This window comes from Equus asinus, chromosome 25 (assembly GCF_041296235.1).
Source record: "Equus asinus isolate D_3611 breed Donkey chromosome 25, EquAss-T2T_v2, whole genome shotgun sequence".
Taxonomy (NCBI): Eukaryota; Metazoa; Chordata; class Mammalia; order Perissodactyla; family Equidae; genus Equus; species Equus asinus.
Window position 1 is genome coordinate 33,485,259 of NC_091814.1, and position 22,693 is coordinate 33,507,951.

Genomic DNA, 22,693 nt, shown 5'->3' on the forward strand with positions numbered 1-22,693 from the left:
ACTTTCTAGCTTTCTTATCCATGAGACTGTCAGCTGGAGCCTTATATGTGGCCTGTGAAGTAAAGTAAAGTGGCGTTGGGGGGAGCCTCTGTGAATTACCTTGATATGAGATTGAAGGTAATATTAAGTTCTTTGAAAGAACTAAGATGATAGTACGATAGTCGGTAATAAGGAAAACCATTTTAATATTAAGCTATACAGATTTTCAAAGAGTAAATCTTTTGGACCTGTGAATATTTTAGGTTGCTCTCTTATTCAGAGCTACAGTAAATAGGAAGCTGATATTTTGTGGGGCCAACTTATGTATTTTCCCATCCACTGTCTTTTAGCATCTGCACCCTTGCCCTTCACTTCCTGTGGTCCTAATGGGGCTGCAATCTGGTGCCCCGGGCCCTCAGATGGGCTCACGATCCCCCAGCAATAACTGGTCCAGGGGTGGCACGCATTTCAAGCAGGGCCACTCATGGTGTATGTTGGTTACAGATCTGTAACCCCAGCATCTGCAAAGGTCACCCCCCAAATCTCTGTGGTTTAACAAATAGATGTGTATTTGTTATCCACATAAGTCCAAGGTGCCCTTCCATATGGTCATTCAGGGGCCCAGGCTCCTTCCATCTTGTGGCTCCACTCTCTTTTTGGACTTCAGAGTCTTCTCTATGAAGCCAGCAAACGGAGCAAGAGGAGAGAGAGTCACTTTTGGGAGGTTTGTATGGGCCAAGCCCGAAGGGGAGCCTTTCACATCTGCTCAGATTCCGTCAGCCAAACTCACTCACGTGGCCGCTCCCGAGGCAGGGAGGCTGAAATGCCAGCTGATGCAGAAGGAAGAAGCAGGTTTGGTGACCAACTAGCCAGGCTCTGCCCCAAGGCCTTTCTCTGGAATTGGTATATGGGTGTTGGGAGTGCTAAACAGGGGTCCTGTCAGCCTGGGGCACCAGCAGCCATCTTTCCTGGCTGCAAAGGGGGACTGTGACCACCCTAGAAGAAAAGTAAACCACCACACAGAGGGAGGCAGAGCTAGGAAATGGAGAGAGAAGGAGAGAGAGAGGAAAAAGAGGAACAGGAGGAGGAGGAAAGGAGAAAAAGGAGGGGGAGGAGGCGGAGGGGGAGGAGAAAGAGCATATTCCACTGGATGAAGTCCTTGGTCAGCAATGACCCTGGACTTGCCAGTTATGGGTGCCATCAGAGCCAGCTACGTAATTTGCAGCTACAAAAGTGCAAAATTAAATTTGGAGCCCTTTGTTAAAAAGTTATTAAAAATTTCAAGATGGTAACAGCAAAGCAAGTCTGGGGCCCTTCTGAGCTTGGGGCCCTGTGTGACTGCACAGGTCACACACCTGTCGATGCAAATAATCCACAATCAATCTATAAATCAGAATTTGGGTGAGTTTATTATGAGCAAGTTCTGAGGAGTATAGCCTGGGGGGGCTTCCTTCCTGGGGGAAGGAAGCACACCCAAGAAGTGGGGTGTACAGAGTGGTTATATACTGTCTTGGAACAAAGAGCATATGTCACATATGATAAGAATGTCTCTTTTACTACTGTCACAAGATCCTTAGCTGACCCAGCAGGTCGGTTGTCAAGAGGTGAGAACAGCACGTCAGTAATTAATCCTAGGTTTCTAGGAAGAGATGCTTATCCTTCAGGAAATTCCAACATGGGGGGAAGCCACATCCTTATCTTTAAGGGCATCATTCTTGGCTTTGGGACATTGTAAATGTTTAAAGCAGATGTACAGTGCATGCTCAACAGGCCCCACCAGGCCCTTTTGGAAAAACAAGTTCAGGCCAAATTAGTTTTAAACCAAATGGCTTCCTCATATAATCCAATATATCCTATTGCTTGTCATTTATTTATCACACTTATGAAGCTGGTCTTGGGGGTCACAAATGCCCTTTGGTGCTTCTGCCAGTTCAATCTGAGTTTCTCTCACCAGCAACTAAAAACTCCTGATTCATACAACAGCATTGCCCTGGACTCTGTGCCAAAGAGATTATAAACCCTCCGATTTTGGAAATTATAATAAATCTGCAGTGTGCTTATGACTCCTGGCATGGAGCTCTGTATACAGTGGATGTCAATAAGTGTTGATTAAGTCGGTCTTGCCTGGAGGCAGGAGTCAGGGCCAGGCTGAGCTCTGGAGGTTTGTCCTGGTTCTAGGATTCTATGAATTTGCTGCAAGATGTACATGTCTTTTGGCAAAAGATATGTCCCCCTAGATGTGTGTATACTTTAGTGTTTTGTAAACTAAATCCTATTTTCAGTGCTTACCCATTGAAGAACTTTGTGGGGAATCATTTTGCCAGGTCAAGAAAAGTTCCTTTCAAAAGTACACATTCTCCAAAATCCGTTTGCTTAAAGTGAGGGACATGCAAGCTGTCACCTAACCCCCTGTTCTCAGTCCCCCCAATAAACACCTGCTCTAACAGCAGTAGCCAAGGGTCCAGCCCTGCCCCAGGACCTCTGCACACCGCCCAGCCCTCGCCTCCAGACAAAATCAAGGTTTCACCAAAGAGGGTGACTCACACATCCACCCCATTTCTGGACCCTGATGGAGTCATTGGGTGAGGTGGCCCTCTGGGGCTTCCCTTAGGGAAATGTTCCCCGTCATTGGGTTCTGAGGCCCAGGAAGAGTGAATTTAAGCATTTATGACTATCTGCCCTGACTGGAGTTGGCCTAGGCCCGAGCACAGGGAAAGGACAGTATTCCCTGGAGTCATTCCACCTCTCTCTCCACAGAGAAGCTGTTTCTAGGGAGGTCAAAATGCTAAGCAGAAGTGTTTCTCTCAAGGCTCACATTGAACAAAGAAAGGCACCAGCAAAATAAGGGATTCTAGCAATCTGGATTCATTTGGAGACCACACACACCAGGGTCATTTTTACCAAAAGTGCCCTTGGGAAATCCCACCGCCTCCAGGAAGCCTTCCAGAGTAATTCAGAGAAGAGCCAAAAGCTCAGTGTTGTCTTATCCGGCTGGATCATTTACAGGTGACCACACCCCTGCCCCATCTCCTCTGTGATTACTACACATACAGGTGCTCAGCAAATATTTGATGAATGAACGAACGAACGAATGAATGAATTCTTAAGGAGTGTATTGACCATTCACCATGTGCCAGGCACATCTTGGGAGATACAAACTGAAACCAGACATGGGCCCTGGTCTCACAGAGCTTACAATCTGATGAGTGATATAGATACATCACGAATGTCTCGATGTTCAATCACAGCTGCACCCTGCCCAGCTGGGGTAAGCGCCAAGTTGATGTCCACAGGCACCCATCCCTTAAGCACAATGTAAAGTACCTATCGTGTGCCCAGAAGGAAGAGATGCAGAGATGAAAGACGTGCTTAAGCTCTTAAGGATTTCACAAACTACTAGAGGCAGTGAACAGTGGGGAGGGGGCGGGAATGAACAGATAACCACGTATATTGACATCACTGTGTGGTAAGCACAGGATGCGGATTTTTCGGGCTCTTCTGAGGGCGCATAAGGATCTACAATGCCGAGATGCAGTGTAGCAGGCGGAAGGAGCCCAGGCTTCCGAGGCAGGCCATTGCCTGTAACCTGAGACAAGACAATACACCTCCCGTCAGGGTCAAGATCAAATGAAACAAGGTGGGTGAAAGCACTTTGTAAATTGTAAAGTACCATTCAAACAAATGTTAAGGAGTCAAATTGTAAAGTACCATTAATACAGGAATTTTCTTGATGAGAAAGCCATTTCTGTCCACGGCAACATAGTTGGACTGGCTTATTTGGATGAAAGATGTATTTCTCCCGTCCCTTTTGCTCTTTGGAGCAGCTTCTCTGCCTCATGGCTTGATTTCTTTTCTACTACGGAGAGGCTGACCTCACTGTATGCCCTCTGTCCTGAGTTCCGCGGCCTAGACGTTTAGAGAGAGCCTAGCAGAGGCCCCAGCCTGCAGCAGGGGCCAGAAGCGGCTTCTAAGCTGTTAGCCTCAGCACTCAGCTGACACGGAGAGGAACGGCTTGTTCCTGGAATGGAATTCTCCCCGCAGCAGATCCCAGCTGGGAGGGGAAACCGGGCTGGAGAACTTCAAAGCCGGACTGCGGGGCTGCGGGAATGTTGCATCTGTTCCAGCAAAGGAACTGTAACTGGAATCAAACCAAAAACAATCAAATGTGCTAGAAAACACTCCAGCCTCCATTGTCTCGTGAATTCCCTTCTCAGTAACGTAAAAACTCTTGAAGATCTTTAGAAACCTCAAAAAATCATTGTGCTGCTTTTGACTTGAATATGATAAAGTCATGATTTTTGGTAAATGTTCTGATTTTTAGATTAGCACTACTAAATAAAATAATACTAATCTAATACGATATGTAACAATATAAAAACAAACAGATGCCCATTTCCCCATTTAACAAATGATGCCACGTGTTAAATTAACATAACTGTCTAAAAGTGTCTTGTCAATGAATACGTTTTGAGATAACATACTGTGTTTTGTTGGGGAGCCAAATGCATATGAAGACAGACTGAATTTCACTACATGTTGAACGATGGCATCAAAAACAGATATAAACATTTTCATTACCTACTAACGGAATTCTGGAGATTCCCCCTGAGTTATTTTGACAAACTTTAATGTTTTGTTTCTAAACGGCAAGAAAAGAGGAGAAGGTTTTAGGTTGTTCTTTGCAAGCACATCTCAGAAAATAAAACACACAGACATGGACAGTATTTTCATCAAATGAAAAGTCAAATTAGATATATTGTCACTATTGATTTTTTTTTTTTTTAAAGATTTTATTTTTTTCCTTTTTCTCCCCAAAGCCCCCCGGTACATAGTTGTGTATTCTTCGTTGTGGGTTCCTCTAGTTGTGGCATGTGGGACGCTGCCTCAGCGTGGTCTGACGAGCAGTGCCATGTCCGCGCCCAGGATTCGAACCGATGAAACACTGGGCCGCCTGCAGCGGAGCGCGCGAACTTAACCACTCGGCCACAGGGCCAGCCCCTGTCACTATTGATTTTTAACATTACTTTTCAAGGGATTAGAGAACCTTAGTGGCTGTGGAAGAATTTTAATCAAATAAACATAACAAGGATCTGAGTAAAGAGCATCTTTAGGCTAATTTGCAGAATTATTATCATTTATGTGCAGCCATAACTTACTGCATAGACACTAACCTTCCACAAGCACTCTAAGTTTAAACAAAACGTCAAAATCGACTATAGTGGAGCCATTTTAAAATGGAGTTGGAGCCACCTTTCCAGAGAAACCGCCTCGCTGTCTTGAAACTTGGACTGGCCCAAAGTGACAATTGTTTTACAAGCAAGTGTTTGAGAAGTCGGCAGGAGAACCGACATCCTGATCACAAAGACTGGGGATAGCAGACTTTCTGAAGAGAGAATCAATAGCCAATCAATGTTTAGCCAAGACTAGCTCTCTGCCTCCAACTCCAGTTAAAATTCTTTTGTAATACAATTTCCCTTCTTTGCCTTTAAAAGCCACTGACTTTTACCCCCTAGCAGGACACTATTTGGGTTTCTACCTGACTCTGGGCTCCTTGAATTGCAATTCTTTGACCAGATAAATGCTTCGCCTCTTAAACTGGTTTCTCTTTTTGTAGGCTGACAAATACTTCATTGTGGAATTAAATAAACACACTATGACCCAGTACCAAAAAAAATTACAACTTTCTTGTCAATGTGTGGGGCTTGATTCAATCCTCAAAGAAATAAACTGCAAAAATCATTTGTTGGAAATAGGGAAATTTAAATGTGGACTGGGTATTAGCTGATATTAAGAAATTACTGCTAAGAGGGCTGGCCGTGTGGCCCAGTGGTTAAGTTCACACACTCTGCTTTGGCGACCTGGGGTTTGCTGGTTTGGATCCTGGGCGTGGACCTACACACTGCTCATCAAGCCATGCTGTGGCAGCATCCCACATAGAAGAGCTAGTCCGACCTGCTACTAGGATATGCAACTATGTGCTGGGGCTTTGGGGAGAAAAAAAACTGGGAAGATTGGCAACAGATATTGGCTCGAGGACAATCTTTCTCACCAAAAAGCATTAAAAAAAATTGGTGATATTTTATCTTCCTCAAGTATTAAAAAAAAATTACTGCTATTTTGTTGGGAGTGATATTACTGTACTGTAGTTACATAGGAAAATTTCCTTATTCCTTTGCAGTGCATACTGAAGTATTCGGGGTGATAGGTCATGATGTCTGGGATTTATTTTAAAATACTTCACACAAAAATAAATAAAGCAAATATGGCAAAATGTTATAACAAGCACTGGGGATGGGCATATGGGGATTCCCTACACTTCTCCCTCTACTTTTCTGTGTGTTTGAAAATTTTCATAACAAGTAAAAAAAACCCCCCAAAATCCATAAAGTGAAATAAAATGTGACCTGTTGTCCAATGCCCACTGGCTCCCTCTAGTGGCTAATGGTGTCCAGCTGCATGCAAATAGAAGCCCAGGTGAGTCTTGAGCGTGCCCAATCCGTCCCCTCCAACTGCCACCAGCACTATCACACACTCACAGGAGGCTCTTAAACTCTTTTGTTCTTTTATTTGTTGCTATTGGGTTTTTAAAACTAGAAATTGAGGCGGACATCATTACTCTCTTTAACGACCGAAATTCAAAGGAGCAACTCTTGGCCCTTCGAAAGTTTTAGCACCACCAATTGGTATTTGCTGCCAAAGGACTTCCGGCATCTGAGGCTGGCAGCTTCTGTCTGCCTTGACGGAGGTGGACAGCGAAGGTTTTCATGGGTGGCCAGGTTCTTAAAAAAGAACATGATGTTGAAAGCCTCAGGTCTTCTCTTGGGGGAGAACAGGTAACATGCAGGGTGGTGGGGAAGGAGGAAAACAGTAGGCATTCTCTCAACCGAACTCCTCTGAACGCCCCCAGGATGACCCTGACACTCCATTCTCTCAGAAAACATGCTGACCACACCCAGGGTGCCCAGAAAGCTCACAGAGAGTCGATCCTTTCTAGCTCTCCCCAACACTTTTGCCCCTACCAGCTGAGTTGTCTGCTTACCAAGGCTCGCTTCTGTTTGTTTCAGACCTTGTTTAGGATGGTTGTTCTCACTGTTATGATTAAAGTACACATGAGTTCTACACAAACCTAAGTGTAGAACTCCCATCAGACAACCCACACATGTCACAACAAAGGGAACACAGCTTGGACCTACATTAAAAGTTTGGCAATCAAATGAACTTTTTTATGTCTTAAAGTACATAAGATGTTTAAGGTGTATATTTTTATTTAAGTGATTCTCAACTTTTATCGATTATGTTAATGAGTCAATCAACTCCTTTATCTTGACAGTGTTGGATAAGAGGTTTTCCACCATTCCATGATTCTCTGTCTAGATCTGAGTGAAAATAATCCAAAACGAGATTAAAAAAATTTTTTTTTCCACTAAGCTTGGTCAGAGAATACATGGATTCTCCCCCTGCTGACTTATCTCCTCCTGGCATTTTATATAGACTAATATTGAGATCCACTTATATTTTCTGAGCCTGCATTGATAGTTGGGGGCACTATCCCCACCCTACCCTCCCCACACCCCGCTTCAGCCCAGTGTGTGGGGAGGCCACCTGGCCTTCCAGATTTGCCATGGGTGATGCACACATTGGAGAATCCACATGCCCATCACCAAGGTCGAACTGTGTTAGAGATGGAAGGAGAGTGAAGACTGTAGGGAGACTCTTCTAGAACATTTCACTCAGGTGCCTTGAAGTCAGTTAGAGATTTGGGCATCCCTTTCTCTGTGGAAAACCAAACAGCAGTCATGATCAGAAGCAGAAGAGACCCTGAAATCAGAAAGCTGGGCTCTCCAGAGCAGCAAGTCAGAAGACCTTGAAGTTTAGTCTCTGGAAGGAGCTACTAGGGACTGACCACCTCCCATGTGAGGACACTAAGAGCAGTCTACCTCCACCCCCAGCTACCTTAGACCCCCATGCCGATGCCAAGAGGTGGGTCAGACTACAGGCCGTTGGAGACATAGCCCTCGGACCTGTCCCTTCATAGCCCAGGGCTCAAGGACTCAGGGGCAGAGACTATGCATACAGGAACAGCCTCACTGCCCACGGGGGTCTGGCTGCATTTTAAGGTGGAAGAAGCCTGGCCCTCTCTGAGCCTCAATTTCCTCATTCACTAGTGGAGGATAGTGGACCTAGTGATCTCTGTGGTGCTTACAGCTCCGCCACCCATGAAGCTGTGACTCACCTGCAGGGGTGGGACAGCCAGTCACCTGCAGAGAATGGACACTACTCAACAGGTCCCTCATCATTCCTCAGGGAGAGCGGGTGAATGGGACATCCCGGAAGTTGGGATGAGAGCCCAGGTCTTGGCAAAGAGGCAGAGCAGCTCTTTCCCTTCCAGACAGAAGCAGAAGACGGGATGGGGCTGTGGTCTGTGTGCCAAGACCCTGGATCTCCGTGAGGCAGGGAAGGGGCTGCTCCAGCCATCTGTGCAGGGGAGGGAGGGGACCCCACTACATCTCCAAGCCCTGACTCTGGGCCTGGTGGCAAGTGGGAGAGGGTGGGTGGAGAGGGGTTGCTCCATCTTACAGAAGTGGCGTGGGAGGGGGCCGCCTCTGTGGTCTCCTCATCAGGGTCGAGGGGGGAGGTTCCAGGACCGGGGACCGGTCACCGGCCTATCATGCCCTCCCACAGGTGGCTCGGCTCCTGGGCAGGGGAGGGGGGCTCAGTCCTCTTTGGGCGCCCGGAACTCGGGCATGCTCCAGGCCCGGGGCGGCGGCGGCGTGTCCCGCTCCACGTCCTCCGAGATGGTCCGGATGTCACTGGCGAAGGGGGAGATGCGCGCGCGCGTCTTGAAGGTGCCCAGGCTGCCGCGGGGCCGCAGGCTCCACTGCCGCGTCAACTTGTGGGCCTCCTCCTCCTGCTTCATCCTCTCCAGGACTTCCTGCAGCACCGAGCGGAAGAGCCGGGCCACCTCCTGCACCTCGGGCTCGAGCTCCGCCATCAGTTGCCGGAACCTGGGCGCAGAGAGGGAGAGGCCCCATGGGGCGAGTCACCCGGACGTGGCACGTGGCCGGTGCATCCCGTGGTCAATTCCCATTTCCTCCACTTCCCCACTTCTCCCCAAGTGAATCAGGAACCACCCCACCTCCCTATTGCTCCAGCCCATCTTAAGTTCAAATCTCAGCTCTGCCGCTTCTGGCCTCCGTGAGCCTCCGCTTCCTCATCTGTAAACTGGGGTCATAGCTTCCTCTTTGTGAGGTTTAATGAGCTCACATAACGTAAAGATCCTGGCGTTCGCTTCAGGTTATGATGCCAGAGTAGTAAGGGGAGCCCCCTGCTACGCCCGCCTTACAGACGTGAGGCTTTCTGACTCACCCTCTCCCACTCCTCTGCCTACTGGCCAGAGGGAGCGCTCTGAAATGTGGATCTGATTATGTCACCGCCCTGTGATACTCCTACTGTAGCTCTGCACCACCTCCTGAGTGAGGGTGAGCTGTATGGCCATGCACTCCAGGTCCCATGCCACTCGCCCCACCCCCCCCCCCATCAGGCTGCGCTCCAGCCAGGAAGAATCACATGTAGTCCCCCACAGCCCAGGTTCTCCTGGGTCCCTGTGTGTGTCCTAAGCCATTTCCTCTGCCGTTAAAATGCCTTTGCTTAGAGCTCAAGAACGAACGACAGTTAGCAAGGCCATTTCATACCTGGTTTCCTCCACCATATATATTAGTGTCAGTATTTCTCAAACTTTCCAGCAGTGACATGAGACAGGAAATGTGACAGGACAATCATTACCATATGTGTGTTCCCAGCCTCCCCCTCATTTATGAGGTTTGGTTTGCCAGCTTAGAGTCGCTTATCAGCACCACCCCCCATGACTCACCCCACCCCTGTCCCCAGGATGCTTCTAGAACTAGATACATTTTAGGGGCCTTCCATGGTATAGAATGAGCAAAATGGGGGGAGGGTAAGATTCTCAGCCTGGAGGAAGAAGGGGGAACCGGGTTAAAAAGACTACAAAATCTAAAGGAGTGTAGATAGGACTGGAGAAGAAGGAGTTCTTAAGGGGAATTTCGAAGAAAAATGTGTAACAGTGGTGACATCCATTGGTTAAAGAGATGGGTGAGGGAAGATGTGGGGAATCTAAGGGGGGATTTTAAAGTCTTTTTTGGTGGATTTATATTCCACTGCTAGTGTTTGAGAAATACGGTTAAAGAACTTGAGATACTTTTGAAATTATTTTCAGATGTTGGATTATGCTTCTTTGATTTCAAACATGAATCCAACTGAGACGGGACCATGTGGGTCACAGCTTTATTAAGGTTACATTTATATTCAGGGACATAGTTGTACCCAAGCTCTAAATCTCTAAATGTTCAGTGCTCAGGGCTCTGAACTCTTCTCTCTCTCACACACACACACACACTCACACTCCTCAGGCAAGCTAGAATGAAAGATAGTGTGAAATAGAATAATTGAGAAGCCAGTTTTGGAGACGTGATCTGGGAAAACCTCTCTAAGAAGGTAATATGGAAGATGAACTGATGGAGGAGGAGCCAGCTATGTTAAAATCCAGGAGAATAGCAACCCAGGCAGGGAGCTCAAAGGCCTTGGCTTCCCTCCTATAGAAACTCATGTGCCTCCAGGAGCCGCCCCCTGCCTCCCTTTGAACCCCCAGCCCGCCTGATGTTCCACAACTTCTTTCAGATTCCTGCTCCTGCCTTGCTCCTTCTAACACATAACTGGGTCATCCAGCCTCCTGGCTCCAGTCCTGGTGGCCTCAGGCCCCTGCCATTGCAGCCACCCTCCCTGGAGCCTGCAGCCCAACAGTTGGTCCCCGTGCCAGTACCTGAGGATGGCCGGCCCACAGTAGGATGGGTGGATCTTGGCGCAGACACCCTCTAGCTGCAGCCGCTCCCCAGGGCTGAGGTCGTAGGTGGGCCGGGGCGCACTGGCCAGCCAGCTGTAGTCTACCCCGGTGCAGATCTTCCTGACCGCATTGCTGCGCTCCCGCTGCTGCCGCTCAGCCTCTCGCATCTGCCCCGCCAGCTCCATCATGAGGGTCTCCAGCACCATCTCCGCCGGGCTCCGGGACAACAGCCGTGGGGGGGCCTCATTCCATCGGAGCCATGGGATGAGGGACATTGCCCCCCAGGCCCTGCTGAGACGGGGCAGGAGTGTGTCTTCCTTGGGCCCCTCTGTCAGTTAGGGTGGGGTGAGTAAGCGGGAGGGAGGAGAGCTGGGACCCAAGTGGGAAGATCTGCTTCACCCTCACAGCTGGGTGGCCTCGAGTGAGTTGCTTAACCTCTCTGAGCAATCATTTCTAATTCTGTAAGACAAGATAGAGCTGTTGTGAGAAGCAGTTGTGAATAAACTTGGGACACTCTGAACACCACATAAAAGTAAGATTCTCTCATGGTTATAAAGATCCCTAAAGCATCCGGATGACTGAGCCCAGAGAAACTGCCTCCTGAATGTCTGCTAACCCCAAACAAAGCAAGAAAAAGACTGTATACAGCTGAGCACAAACTTATTGCTAGGAGTTAAAGAGAAAAAAATACACACGCACACATTGGAAACAGGTGATACAACCCGTGTCAGCCTAATAGGAAAACACCCTGAGTTCCTAAATGCCCCAGCCTGTTGCTGGAGGAAGCTTAGACTTGTATGGGGTTGACATTATCTGGCAAAAGATATAACTTACCCACCATTCATTCATCCATCATTCATTCACTTATTCATAAGTAGGAGTCAAGCACTGTGTACACATCTGTGGAAGAGCACAAATGGGAAAGAACCTAAGGGACCCTGCTCCCCAGCAGAGACAGGACGTGAGTAAACACCACAACAGTGGTAGAAAAAAGTAAAGGTGACTGGTGAGGCACAGAGTCAGTATGGATGGGGGAGAAATGGAGGGACTCTAGGTGATGAAAGGCTCACAGAAGGCTTTGTGGGTGAGAGCAGGCTTGGGGTGAGTGTGGGCTTCAGACACACAGACTGATGAAGAAGGTGTCACAGGTGTAGGACCCCACCCTGGTACAAGGTGAGACGTGTGCAAGGAGCATCCGGTGCAAGACCCTAACTCATCATCGTACTCCCACAGGGTCCTGTTCAAATATGGGTTTGGTGAATGATTGACTGACTAGATGAATGAACAGATGGATGGGTGGATAGACGACGGATGGATGGATGGATGGATGAATGGATGGATGGATGGATGGATGGGTGAATAAGCTGCCATCTCAGGCGTGCCCCGCTGCCTGTCAGAAGTGGGTTTATACCTCTGACAACAGTGAATTTGAGCACCATTCCTGGGCTAAAACCTGAAGTGGCTATTCAGGGTGCCCCACCTCCCCTTTTGATGCCTTTTCCTCCTCCAAGGAGCTCCCCCTTCCATGCACTGATGGCTGTCTTCCTGCCTAGACTCTGGATGCAGAGAAAAGATTCTATGAACTCAGTCTCAACAACGTGGCTGTGAGACATGTCACCTCCTGAGGACATGCACATTTTTAGGTAGCCCTCCCACCACCCTGCACTCACAATGCTTAGCCCAGAGAAATGATTTGTTAATGCTGGAGAGTCAGACACCAATGGGAAAATTGTTGTGGGGTAGCAGTAGCCTTCTGGAGTGCACAGATCAAAACTCCCACTTCCCCAGGGAGACTTGAACAACCAGTTCCCTCAGCAATCAGCATAACTGGGAAATCTCAACATTTTCATCCTCCACTTAGCCTAAGCCTATCACACTGGGGGCCTCAGATTACACCCGGACTCCTTCCTGGGAGGTTTGGAGGGAAGGAAGGACCATCAGACCCTGATCTTGGGGGTAAGGAGTAATTAGGATCTTTTCTTCTCCCTTAAGTGCTTCATGAGTCCAGACTAATGAGGTCAGGCAGCAGTGTGGGGAGGCGGTGGGGGATAGAGATGGGCTGTGTTCTGTCCTGAGAGCTGTGAGCACCAGAAGCCTCCCCCTAAGGCCAAGGGATTCAGTCAGTTCAGGCAAAACGAGACATCGTCACTGAACGTTTCCTTTCCTGGAGCATCTGTGTTTTTAAAAGTACACAGGTCAGGTTGATGCTTAACACCAAAAGAGGGAATGGGGTCATTTCAGGTGTTCAATCAAGCCCACTGAAGGTACTCCGGGTATGAAGGGGTCAGCAGTTCCCGCAGGGGCATCTGACTACGCTGGGCCTTTTCACAGCTCCATCCTTTGTCAGTGTCCCTCCTTCTGCCTCGAGACTTAGTTCTAGGGTCAGCTCTCCTCTGAAGCTTTCCTGCCCCTCCCACCTCACAGGTAGGGGTGACCACGCTCTACCTTGTACTCTGTACAGACATTTTTCATAGTGCCAGGAACACTTTATGGAGCATGGCTATCTACCTGCCCCCACACTGTGTATCCTATTTGGGCAGGCAGGGTGCCCTATGGATCTTTCCATCCCTGGCGCTGGGTAGTAGTGCAGAAAGTACTTGATAGATGCCAAACAAATGAGTGAATAAAGGAAAGAGTAGAGGAACAAAAGAATAAATGATGAATAAATTATGGTTACGTCGTTACGGCTGCATCAAGGAGCAAGACCCACAGATCTGACCCACTCTGAATAAAAGAGCATTTGTTGGAAGCCATTGGAAGACAGTCTCTCCTCTGGCCCCCATGGCTCTGCACTCCCCGTCACTCAGAGATCCCTCCAAGATCCCATGAGACCTGACAGGGGCCTGGGCAGCCCCTCTACTTAGTTATCAAGGGAAGGGCTGTGTGTGTCCCTGTAACAGAGCTGACTTTCTGTTCTATCCTTAAGGTGGTCTTTAGGGGCTTAAGTACTGTAAACTTTACTGAAAATATTACCTGAGGATGAGATATTGGGCTGAGAGTGGTGGGGTCAGAGGTCACATGAGATCCCCCTGCCAGAATGGTGCCCACCTCTCCTTGCCACTGAGCCTCACCCTATGACACCTCGAAACCTGGACCTGACCCTCATTCCCCAGGAAGACTTCTTTGGTTGACTCCCCTCAACCACCCACCCCAAATTGCCCCCACTATCACTAGACCACACTGCTCCTGCCCCTGAATGCCTGGCACCCAACCCTGAGCTTCATCAGCTTGGAAGATGATTGAATGAGGAACAGACTGGTGAGGCTTGAGGCAGAGGGATGTGATGCCCTTGAACAATCTCCTAATATAACCTGCCACATACTCTCTCCCCCGAGAGCACCCTCAACCACCTGTCACATCCCTACTGACTGACCCTAACCCTAACTACGCCCAACCCACCGGAGGCTTCCCAACCCAGCTCTGCAACCACTCCGTTCTGTGGAAATGATCATTCCTTGGTTTCCATTAGACCACACTCCTTGGTCTACTCCTCTCTGTGTCTACCTCTGCCTTGGTCTACTCCTGCCTTGGTCTTCCTCCTACCTCGGTCTACCCCTATCTTGGTCTTCCTCCTACCTCGGTCTACCCCTGCCTCGGTCTACCCCTGCCTTGGTCTACCCCTGCCTTTATCTTCCTCCTACCTTGGTCTCTCTTACCTTTGTCTACCTCCTACCTTGGTCTACCCTCTGAAGACTCCCTCTAGAGCCGTTGTGGATGCCCTTCCTCTGGCCATCCTTGTTCCTTGTTCCCCAGGGCTCTGTTCAAGTCGTCTCCTCATTTTAATCACCCTCATCCTTTCACACATTTCCAATTGTTGCCTCAATGTTGATAGTTCTCAAATTGAAATCCATAACCCAGTGGTCTTTGTAGCTCCATATCAGGGTGGGCACCTTCCCTTGACAGTTCCACTTGCACCTTCAACTCAAAGCTCCCCATCGGCTGCTGCTCCTCCCAGATCCCCAGCTTGGCAGTGGGCATAATCTAGTTGCCCAAACTGATGCACCATCCTTGTCTCATCCCTTTGCCTCATCTGTCAAATCTTGTATCCAATTCCTGTTGATTCTCGCAAATTTAAGTATTATGATTTTCCCAAATCTGTTCACTCTCTCTCTCTCTCCATTAGTTCAAGCCTTGACCATCTGCCAGATATATTAAGCTGCTGCCTTCTAACTGGCAACCCAGGGCTGATCCTTCCAATCCAATGTCCGCTGTTTTCTTTTTAGTGTGGTAAAAAACAAATAACATAAAATTTACCATCTGAAGCATTTTTAAATGTACAGTACAGTAGTGTTAACTTATTACACTTTATTATGCAACAGAGCTCTAGAACTTTTTATCTTGCAAAACTAAAACCCTATACCCATTGAACAACAGTTTCCACTCTATTTTCTTGAGTGTGATTTTTCTAAAGCATAAATCTGACCACTATTTTGTTTTCCTTAGACCATAGCACAGTGCATGGGGTCTGTGAGCTGTACAAGGGCCTGTCACCCCCGTACCCCCTAAAAAGTTTCATTGGCTTCAAAATAGAAATAGAAATCTGCAAAATTGAAATTAATAAGTTAGTGGTAATTCCAAATCAGAGTTATAAAACTCCTTTCAAATTTTTTGTTAAAAAATATATGTAATGTGGATTCATTTGATGATGTTTGATGTGATATGGGGTGGGGCCTCCAATGACAAAAGCGTCTAGGCTTGGGAACATCTTTAAATCACCCTATATGGAAGCCCTGGGATGCTTAAAGAATTTCAGTGGTTCCCAACTGTCCTCAAGACCAAACTCAAACCCCTTAATGTGGCTTCCAGACCCTTTATCAAGTGACTCCTACTTAGTCCTCAGCTTCATCTCTCCCCAAACTTCCGCTTCCCCTAGTCTTCCCCAACCTGCTCCCTCACTCCGTTCCCCTAACGTGCCCTGCTCTCTCTTCCTTTTAGGCTTTTGCACACACCTGGAACACTGTCTTTTTCTTTTTTCTTTACTGAGGTATAATTGACATATAACATTACCTTAGTTTCAGGTGTACAACATAATGATTCGCTATTTGTATATATTGTGGAATGATCACCACAATAAGTCTAGTTAACATCTGTCACCACACATAGTTAACATTTTTTTTTCTTGTGGTGGGAACTTTTAAGATCTACTCTCTTAGCAACTTTCAAACATGCAATACAGTATTGTTAACTAGAGTCCATGCTGTTCATTACATCACCAGGACTTATTCATTTTGTAACAGGACATTTGAAGCTTTTGACCCCCTTCACCAATTTCACACCCTCCCCCCACCTCTGGCAGTCACCAATCTGTTCTCTGTATCTATGAGCTTGAGGTTTTTTTAGATTCCACACATAAGTGAGATCACACGGTTTTTGTCTTTCTCTGACTTATTTCACTTAGCATAATGCCCCTCAAGGTCTATCCACGTGGTTGTGAATGGCAAGATTTCCTTCTTTTTCATGGCTGAATATTATTCCATTATGTGTGTATGTGTATTGTGTATGTGTGTGTATATATATATGTCTAACATTTTCTTTATCCCTAGAACACTTTTATCTTCTCAATTCCTGAATAAGTCCTAACCCTTAGCTCCTGGTCTGTTCCTTTAGGAGACTCTCTTGACCCTCCCTGACCGGGTTCCAGTGCCTTATATCTCTGCTCCCAGGCTGCTCTGTGCTTATGCCATCATGGCACAGTCACAGCGAACCATGATTGCCTATGTGTGTCACCCCCTCTCCAGACTGAGTGAGAAACTAGGTCTTGTGCATCCACCTACCCAGGACCCAGCACCCAGCAGACTGTCTGGCCGACAGCAAGTGCTCAATGGATGACTGAAAAGAGGCAGCAAGAGAATGGCTTGGTGATGGAGGGTCCTCCTGTGGCTGGGAGAAACATAGAAGAAAGGGGAGGTGGGAGGCCCTGAAGACAACTTTTGTCTCCAGAATAAATTGGCCTCCAAATACCAAGGCCACTCCAGGCCTGGCCAGGGCACTGGTGCCTGAGCCCACACCGTACATATATATGCAATGAGACTGGGGCGGTGCTGCACATGGAGGCTCACATGCCATACGTCTAAATATCTGTAACTTACAAATTAAGCTAACAAACTATTAAATAAAATATGCTCTGCTTCCTTCCTTGTCAAATATACCTTCATAACAACTTGGAGGGTCATATTCAAACAGAGAATTCTTGGACTCCTCAGCGTCCTTCCCCAGCGGAAGGAGGTGGGGGCTGAGCCAGCTCCTGGCCCTCAGCCTGTCCCCTTCTCTTCTCACACCATGAGGGGCCTTGCAAACATGCGTGGGGACACCCCAGCCTTCACGTCCAAGGCTCATCCACCCCCTTACCAATAGCCACCTTGTTGCCGCCTTCAGACCCAGAGTTGTTCACGCTGGTGATGTCGTCCACCCTCGGGAGGCTGGGCCTGTGGCTGAGGCCTGCTCAGGCTCTGGAACTGGCGGGTAACTGTCTGGGCAAGGAGTTCTGGATGTCAGCCCGCAAGGCCTGATCTAGAGAGGCAGTGACCTCAGAGTGGGCACATCTCCTCAACCCCCTAGACTCTTCACCAAAGGTGGGGTGAAGCCAGAAGAAAGCCAGAGAGTGAGGCCTAAAGTGCAGCCCGGAGAGGGGCCTCTTCCCAGGAGGTTTAAGGCTTATGCTTCTGCCCTGGGTTGTCCTCTAGAGACAGGCACACACCCCATGTCAGATGGCAGGGGCTGGGCGGGGTGACCCCACCTGAGTCCTGGGTTCTGTGGGCTCTGAGCTTCTCTAGCCTGGTGGTGGGGTCTCACAGGGACAGGGGTTCTGCATTTTCTCCCCCACATCCCCCGCTCTCCCCCCACAACCCTCCCCAGGGCTGGAGGCTCTGACAGAGATGAGGTTTCTGCCGGAGCTATTTCTGTCTGTGGTGCCAGCTGTTCTCCCAGGGGGCCCTTCAGCAGGTCTGATTAAGTTCTTAAGGGCAAAGGAGCAGGGGAGACACAGAGGGAGGGAGAGCAGGACAGAGAGGCAGGCGGGCCAGACAGACGCCAGAGATGGTCGGCTTATCCCAGGGCCCCCCCAGGACCCGACCACGGGGGAGACCCTGTGTGAGTCTGTGTTGTGACGGGGCATCTGGGGAAAAACGTGATGGCGGGGTGTGATCTGATAAAGACGCCCAGAAGATCCGTCAGAAGAGTAAGGGTGGTCTTCTCTGGGTGCTTTGCACAGTTGGGATTCTGCCCCTCCCTTGCTCTGGATCAGCCCCGGCAGCGTAAGCTTCAAGGCCCCTCACACTCCTGCTCACTGTTGGGCATGACAGCACTACGGTGACTCCGGAACCTTCCCGTGAGGGTTGCCTGCTTCCCATTCAGTCAACGGCACCTACAATCTGCCTCCAATGCATGAACATGGATAGAATTCTTGTTTAAAAAAGAAAATTAGGACATTTGGGGAAATGTGAATATGAGCTGGATGTTAGGGAATGAGTGTTGATTTTCTTAGGTATAAAAATGGTGTTATGATTGTAGAGGAATATCGACAAACAGCCCAATCTTAGGAGGTGGTGCTGAAATGTTCATGGCCGACGTGTGACACTATCTGCAATGTCTTACATTCAAATCGTTCAGAAAATGTTACATGTACATGCGCACAGGCACATAGCCGCGGCAAATATGGCAAAATATTAGTAATCATTTTATTTAGGAGGAGTGGTGTTTCCATGACACTTTAATGCTGCTTTTCTTGAAATATCATTTATGCTCATCACTGTTAGGAAACCCTGGTATTTGTTAGACCTGCCCTTAGGTTCTATTATTTGACATGTATTACTATATCTCTGATTGTTTTTAAAAAATATGTCCATAGATGCATTTCAATACAGCTGGTTTCTCTTGAAATCCTGTGCATTCAGAAACATTTTGCTGAGACTGTGTCCACAGGCTTCACAGATTCTCAAAGGGGTCCATGGCACAGAAAGTAAAGGACCTCCTGGCCTGGTGCAAGCGTGACCCCAACGCTGTCCCTGGCCTCACCCCAACCCCGGCTTCTGAGAGAGCTGATCCCCCACCCCCTGGTATGAAGAGAAAGCGTGCATGGTGGTGCCTCAGTTTACCCAGGCGGCAGTAGGAAAGCCCTCCCCAGTTCTACCTCTGCCCTTTGACGTCACTCCCTGGAGCCCTCTCTCTGCTGCTCCCTGCTCTTCCCTGTCCTCCTTCCTTTCCCCTTCATTACCCCTTCCACCCCCACGAGCTAGCCCTCCCTTCTACCTATTTTTGAACATCTCTGGGGATAATGTCTTTGCCGTGGCTCCCTGGGAGACACTATCACCAGCTGTGGCTCATTAGATACGCTAGAAAAAACCATCCCCAGGCCTCAAGGACAAGAGGGGTCTGGTTCCAGGCAGTTGGCAGTCGGAGGGGCTCTGACCCCCTGCAGGAGGCGTGAGAGTTTCCCTTTTTGCCAAGGTGCTAACTTCACACATTGCAAATTGACCGTATTATTGGGGTGGGGGGCAATATAGAAAAATAATTAAAGTACTCCACCTAGCAGGTGTGACTCAGCCTGACCTGTGGTCCTCTGCCCACCTGACAAGCACCTGCTCATCTTTTAGGACCCACCTCAAGCGTCGGCTCCTGCCTGCAGCCTGCCCCTCACCCCCCCGACACTGAGGTAGAACGGAGTGTCTGCGGCGCCTGGCATAAGGGCCCACCATCATGGCATTTGTAACAAACACGTTTCTCACTTTTTTGGTAGTTTTTCTCTCTCCCCCATTTGGCTATGAGCTCTGTGACGGCAAGAGCTGAATTTGTTGAATCTCCTGGCATGCAGTAGGCCCTTGATAAATGGTTCCTGAATGAGGAATGAATGAAGGGCAGCCAGTCCTCCTCATTTTGAGGTAGGGGTACAACCAGATGGGGTAAGGACTCAGGTCCAACTGACCACAGGTGGAGGGGGCCGATCCCCAGGGAGCTCTCCTCTGATCCCACAGTTGCAGCTCAGACTTTCCTTCCCGAGCCTGGTCCTCTCCCTGGAGCCCACCCGACACCACTCTGTCCAGGCCCACTCTCCTAGGCGTGTTACGGGGACTCACAGACAGCTCCATGGCCAGGAGGACTGAGGCCTACGTATCGCCCATGTGTTTGGTCACTCTTGTATCCTGGAGCCTGACTCTGCACCTCGGGCTTAGTAGGTCCTCAAGTCACAGTTCTCGAATCGATGAGAGAATCTGATCTGGGTTTCACCTGTGTCCTCCCCATAAAGCAGAAGGGAAAATGCTGGGGCTGTGTCCTCCCAGACGGCTTGCTGGTTCCAGAGCAGACAAAAGCTATGGCTTCCCATGGGTCCACAAGGCAAGGACCAGGCCACCGCCCGGAGGATCCTGCAGAGTCTGCCTACTCTTGTGGAACAGATGAGGACTGACGGGCCTCCCTGTGGCCATCTGGGCCCTGGACTCAGACTGCTCAATAGGCTGTCCCCAGCCTGCCACAGCCCTGAAAGCTACTCCCCCCCCAGCCCAACCCCCACCCCGCTCCAGCCTCCACCCAGCCTCTGCTCTAACTTCTCAAGGTGCAGCTGCTCTCAGGTTACAAGTGGGGAAGCCACTGTCTCCTGGGGAGATGACCCTCTTACCTGGCTTTCTGAAGTCAGCCTCTGCGGAGGTGAAAGGTCCAGCGAGGGTCCTGTTTTCTGCTTCCCCGTCTGGGAGAAGAGAGTGTCTGGTCTTTTGCGGGAACAGCAGAAAGTTGGCAGCCGCAGGAGGGCAGGGTTGAGGGAAGACTACATCCTAAATGTCTCCTCCTCTTTCTCGCCTGCTGCTGGCTGCTGGCTCATGCTTTTTCCTCTCTTTCCATTTCTCAGAAGTTGTGCTGAGAGCAAACAACACTGACGGGAGAAGGGCTGGTGTTTGTGGAGCTTGTGTGTGCCTGTGTCTGTGTGTGTGTGTGTGTGTGTGTGTGTCCCGAGAGGCTGGAACCGCAGCTCCTCTGATGAACCCCTGAGGCGGAGGCGGGCCTGCTCCTGATCTGCGGTTGCCATGGAGACCCACCTAAGCCTCTTTCACCTCGAGCTGTTTTATCTGTAGAGGGAGCCCGTCTGACCTGACACAGACACCTGAGAAGACCCAGGCGGAGAGGGAACGCCTGCCTCCAGATGGCATCCTCCGCCCCTTCCTCCCCCAGCCATGCTCAGGATGGTGCAAACTAGGGGAGCGAGACTGCACTCCCCGTACACTCTGCAGAGTTCTGGGTGGACAGTGGGCAGAGGTCTCCAGCTGCCCGGTGGATGGTTCCTGGCCAGAGCTCGCCTCTTTCCACGTACTCCCTCCATCAGGAGAGGGGTGACGCTGGGTGCCGAAGGCAGGGGCCTGAAAAGGTAGTCTTCCCCTTTGCCTCGTCACTTCCTTACCTGTCCTCCTCTTTGCTAATCAAAATTCTCTCAAGGCAAGTTCAAGTGCAGAAAGCTCCTCCAACTTTCTGGAGGAGGGGTGAGGCAGAGGAAATAATCCAGGGAGAACAGGGAATGTGGACTGTGAAGTATTGATTTTGAAGTATTTGAGGTACCGTGCGGGGCTGGCAGTAGCCTCCTGTTGCTGTTCTCCGGCATCCCACACTCACACCTGGGCCTCCTGCCAGTCTCCGTGTTCTGGACACTCTGTCACTTCAGACTATTCTGGCTACGGGCCATGTGTGGGCCGGCCTGCACCTGACAGACATTCGGGGGCACTGACACAGGTGCTTGTTGCCCTGGGAGGGAACGCAGAGTGCTGCAATGGGTACTGAGCTGCATTATAATAGATTTCGGGTGATGCTGTAACAGGTACCAAGTGATGGAGTGACTTCTGGACACATCGAGTCCAGATTGTGTTAAAAATAAAGCAGAAAACAGCCAAGCAGAAGTTAAACTATGTCTGACGAGCTGACTAGGATAGCTCTCCTGCCTGCCTGCAGATTGTGATTATTTTCCCTGGGTGATGTGCCACTTTGTGCTTGCTCTGTGGCTGGGTTCATTCAGTGCATCTGCCTTCCCTCCTTATCCACCTTCTCAAGCAGGGGTCTTGAGTCTGGAGCTGGGTCATACACTTCTCTTGATTAGTTCAAGCACAACATTGGGTCCCAAACATTGGGAGGGTCACGTGGGCTTGGGAGACTCCCACATCTTGAACTGAAGCTGACCTCCTCCGAGCCACAGTTCTCAAGTGGCCTCTACCCCAGGGCCAGCTAACGCCAGAACAACCTGAGATAGGTAATTGGGAGTCCCCACCTCTGAGCATTTCACCATCACCCTGGCGCTTCCCCAAGGGCAGAAATTCTAAGGCATTTCTACATAGGAGGAAGGGAGTAGATGGAAGAAAAGACTCTGCCTTCCTTTTGGGAAAGTTGCTAGAAGTGACAAGGAGAAGGGGCCAGTGACCAAGTCACACACTCATTCATTCAACATGTATGTCTAGAGCATCATTCTGTGCAGGCACAATGCTAGGAGCTGGCCGAGAATGGGTGATCCCATTCCCCTCCCCTCTCCACACTTCCCAGCCAAGCCTTCATGAGGCTGGGTCTAACAAGTAGGAGACAGAAGTCTTGCAGGGCGATGGGAAGAAGGGCCAGCATTAGGGTTCAGAGCTAAAGGCTTTTATCTCCCTGCTGTACAACCTTGGGTCTACTACTGAGCATTCTGTTTGAATGAAAAAATTCATCCCTTTTCTACCACCCTGCCCCAGTCTTAGTGCCTCATCCTCAAACACACGCACACAATGAATGTAAGTGAGATCATATGGGTCAACATTTTAAGCCATCAAAAGGAAGATTCCATTGCAGCAGTGCTAAAGCAAGAGGTGAGCTTTGGGACTCCTGACCTACGACTCTGGGGAACACGCACACAGA

General features: G+C 49.3%; 1 protein-coding gene across 5 annotated transcripts; it reads right to left on the minus strand.

Moving 5' to 3' along the window:
- Positions 1–6,520: 6,520 nt before the first annotated feature.
- On the minus strand, positions 6,521–20,818 carry RD3 (RD3 regulator of GUCY2D). 5 transcript variants are annotated; one of them, XM_070497582.1, is made up of 4 exons: positions 20,448–20,760; positions 17,196–17,307; positions 10,817–11,296; positions 6,521–8,984 (listed from the first exon to the last, which is right to left on the minus strand). In XM_070497582.1, the coding sequence occupies exons 3-4, from the start codon at positions 11,110–11,112 to the stop codon at positions 8,693–8,695; spliced, it is 588 nt and encodes a 195-aa protein (XP_070353683.1). In that variant the 5' UTR covers positions 11,113–11,296; positions 17,196–17,307; positions 20,448–20,760; the 3' UTR covers positions 6,521–8,692. The 5 variants fall into 5 exon arrangements, with proteins under 5 accessions (XP_070353683.1, XP_014690431.2, XP_070353684.1 ...); XM_070497583.1 differs by lacking the exon at positions 17,196–17,307 and adding an exon at positions 11,672–11,737 and having other exon boundaries at positions 6,552–8,984; positions 20,448–20,777; XM_070497581.1 differs by having other exon boundaries at positions 6,552–8,984; positions 17,186–17,307; positions 20,448–20,772.
- Between the last annotated feature and the right edge of the window lie 1,875 nt (positions 20,819–22,693).

Coding starts and splice junctions, on each gene's coding strand:
- RD3 (XM_070497582.1), bottom strand. CDS start 11,112: ATGTCCCTCATCCCATGGCTCCGATGGAATGAGGCCCCCCCACGGCTG. Junction 8,985..10,816: donor TGTGGGCCGGCCATCCTCAG/GTACTGGCACGG, acceptor CTCTGCGCCCAG/GTTCCGGCAACTGATGGCGG.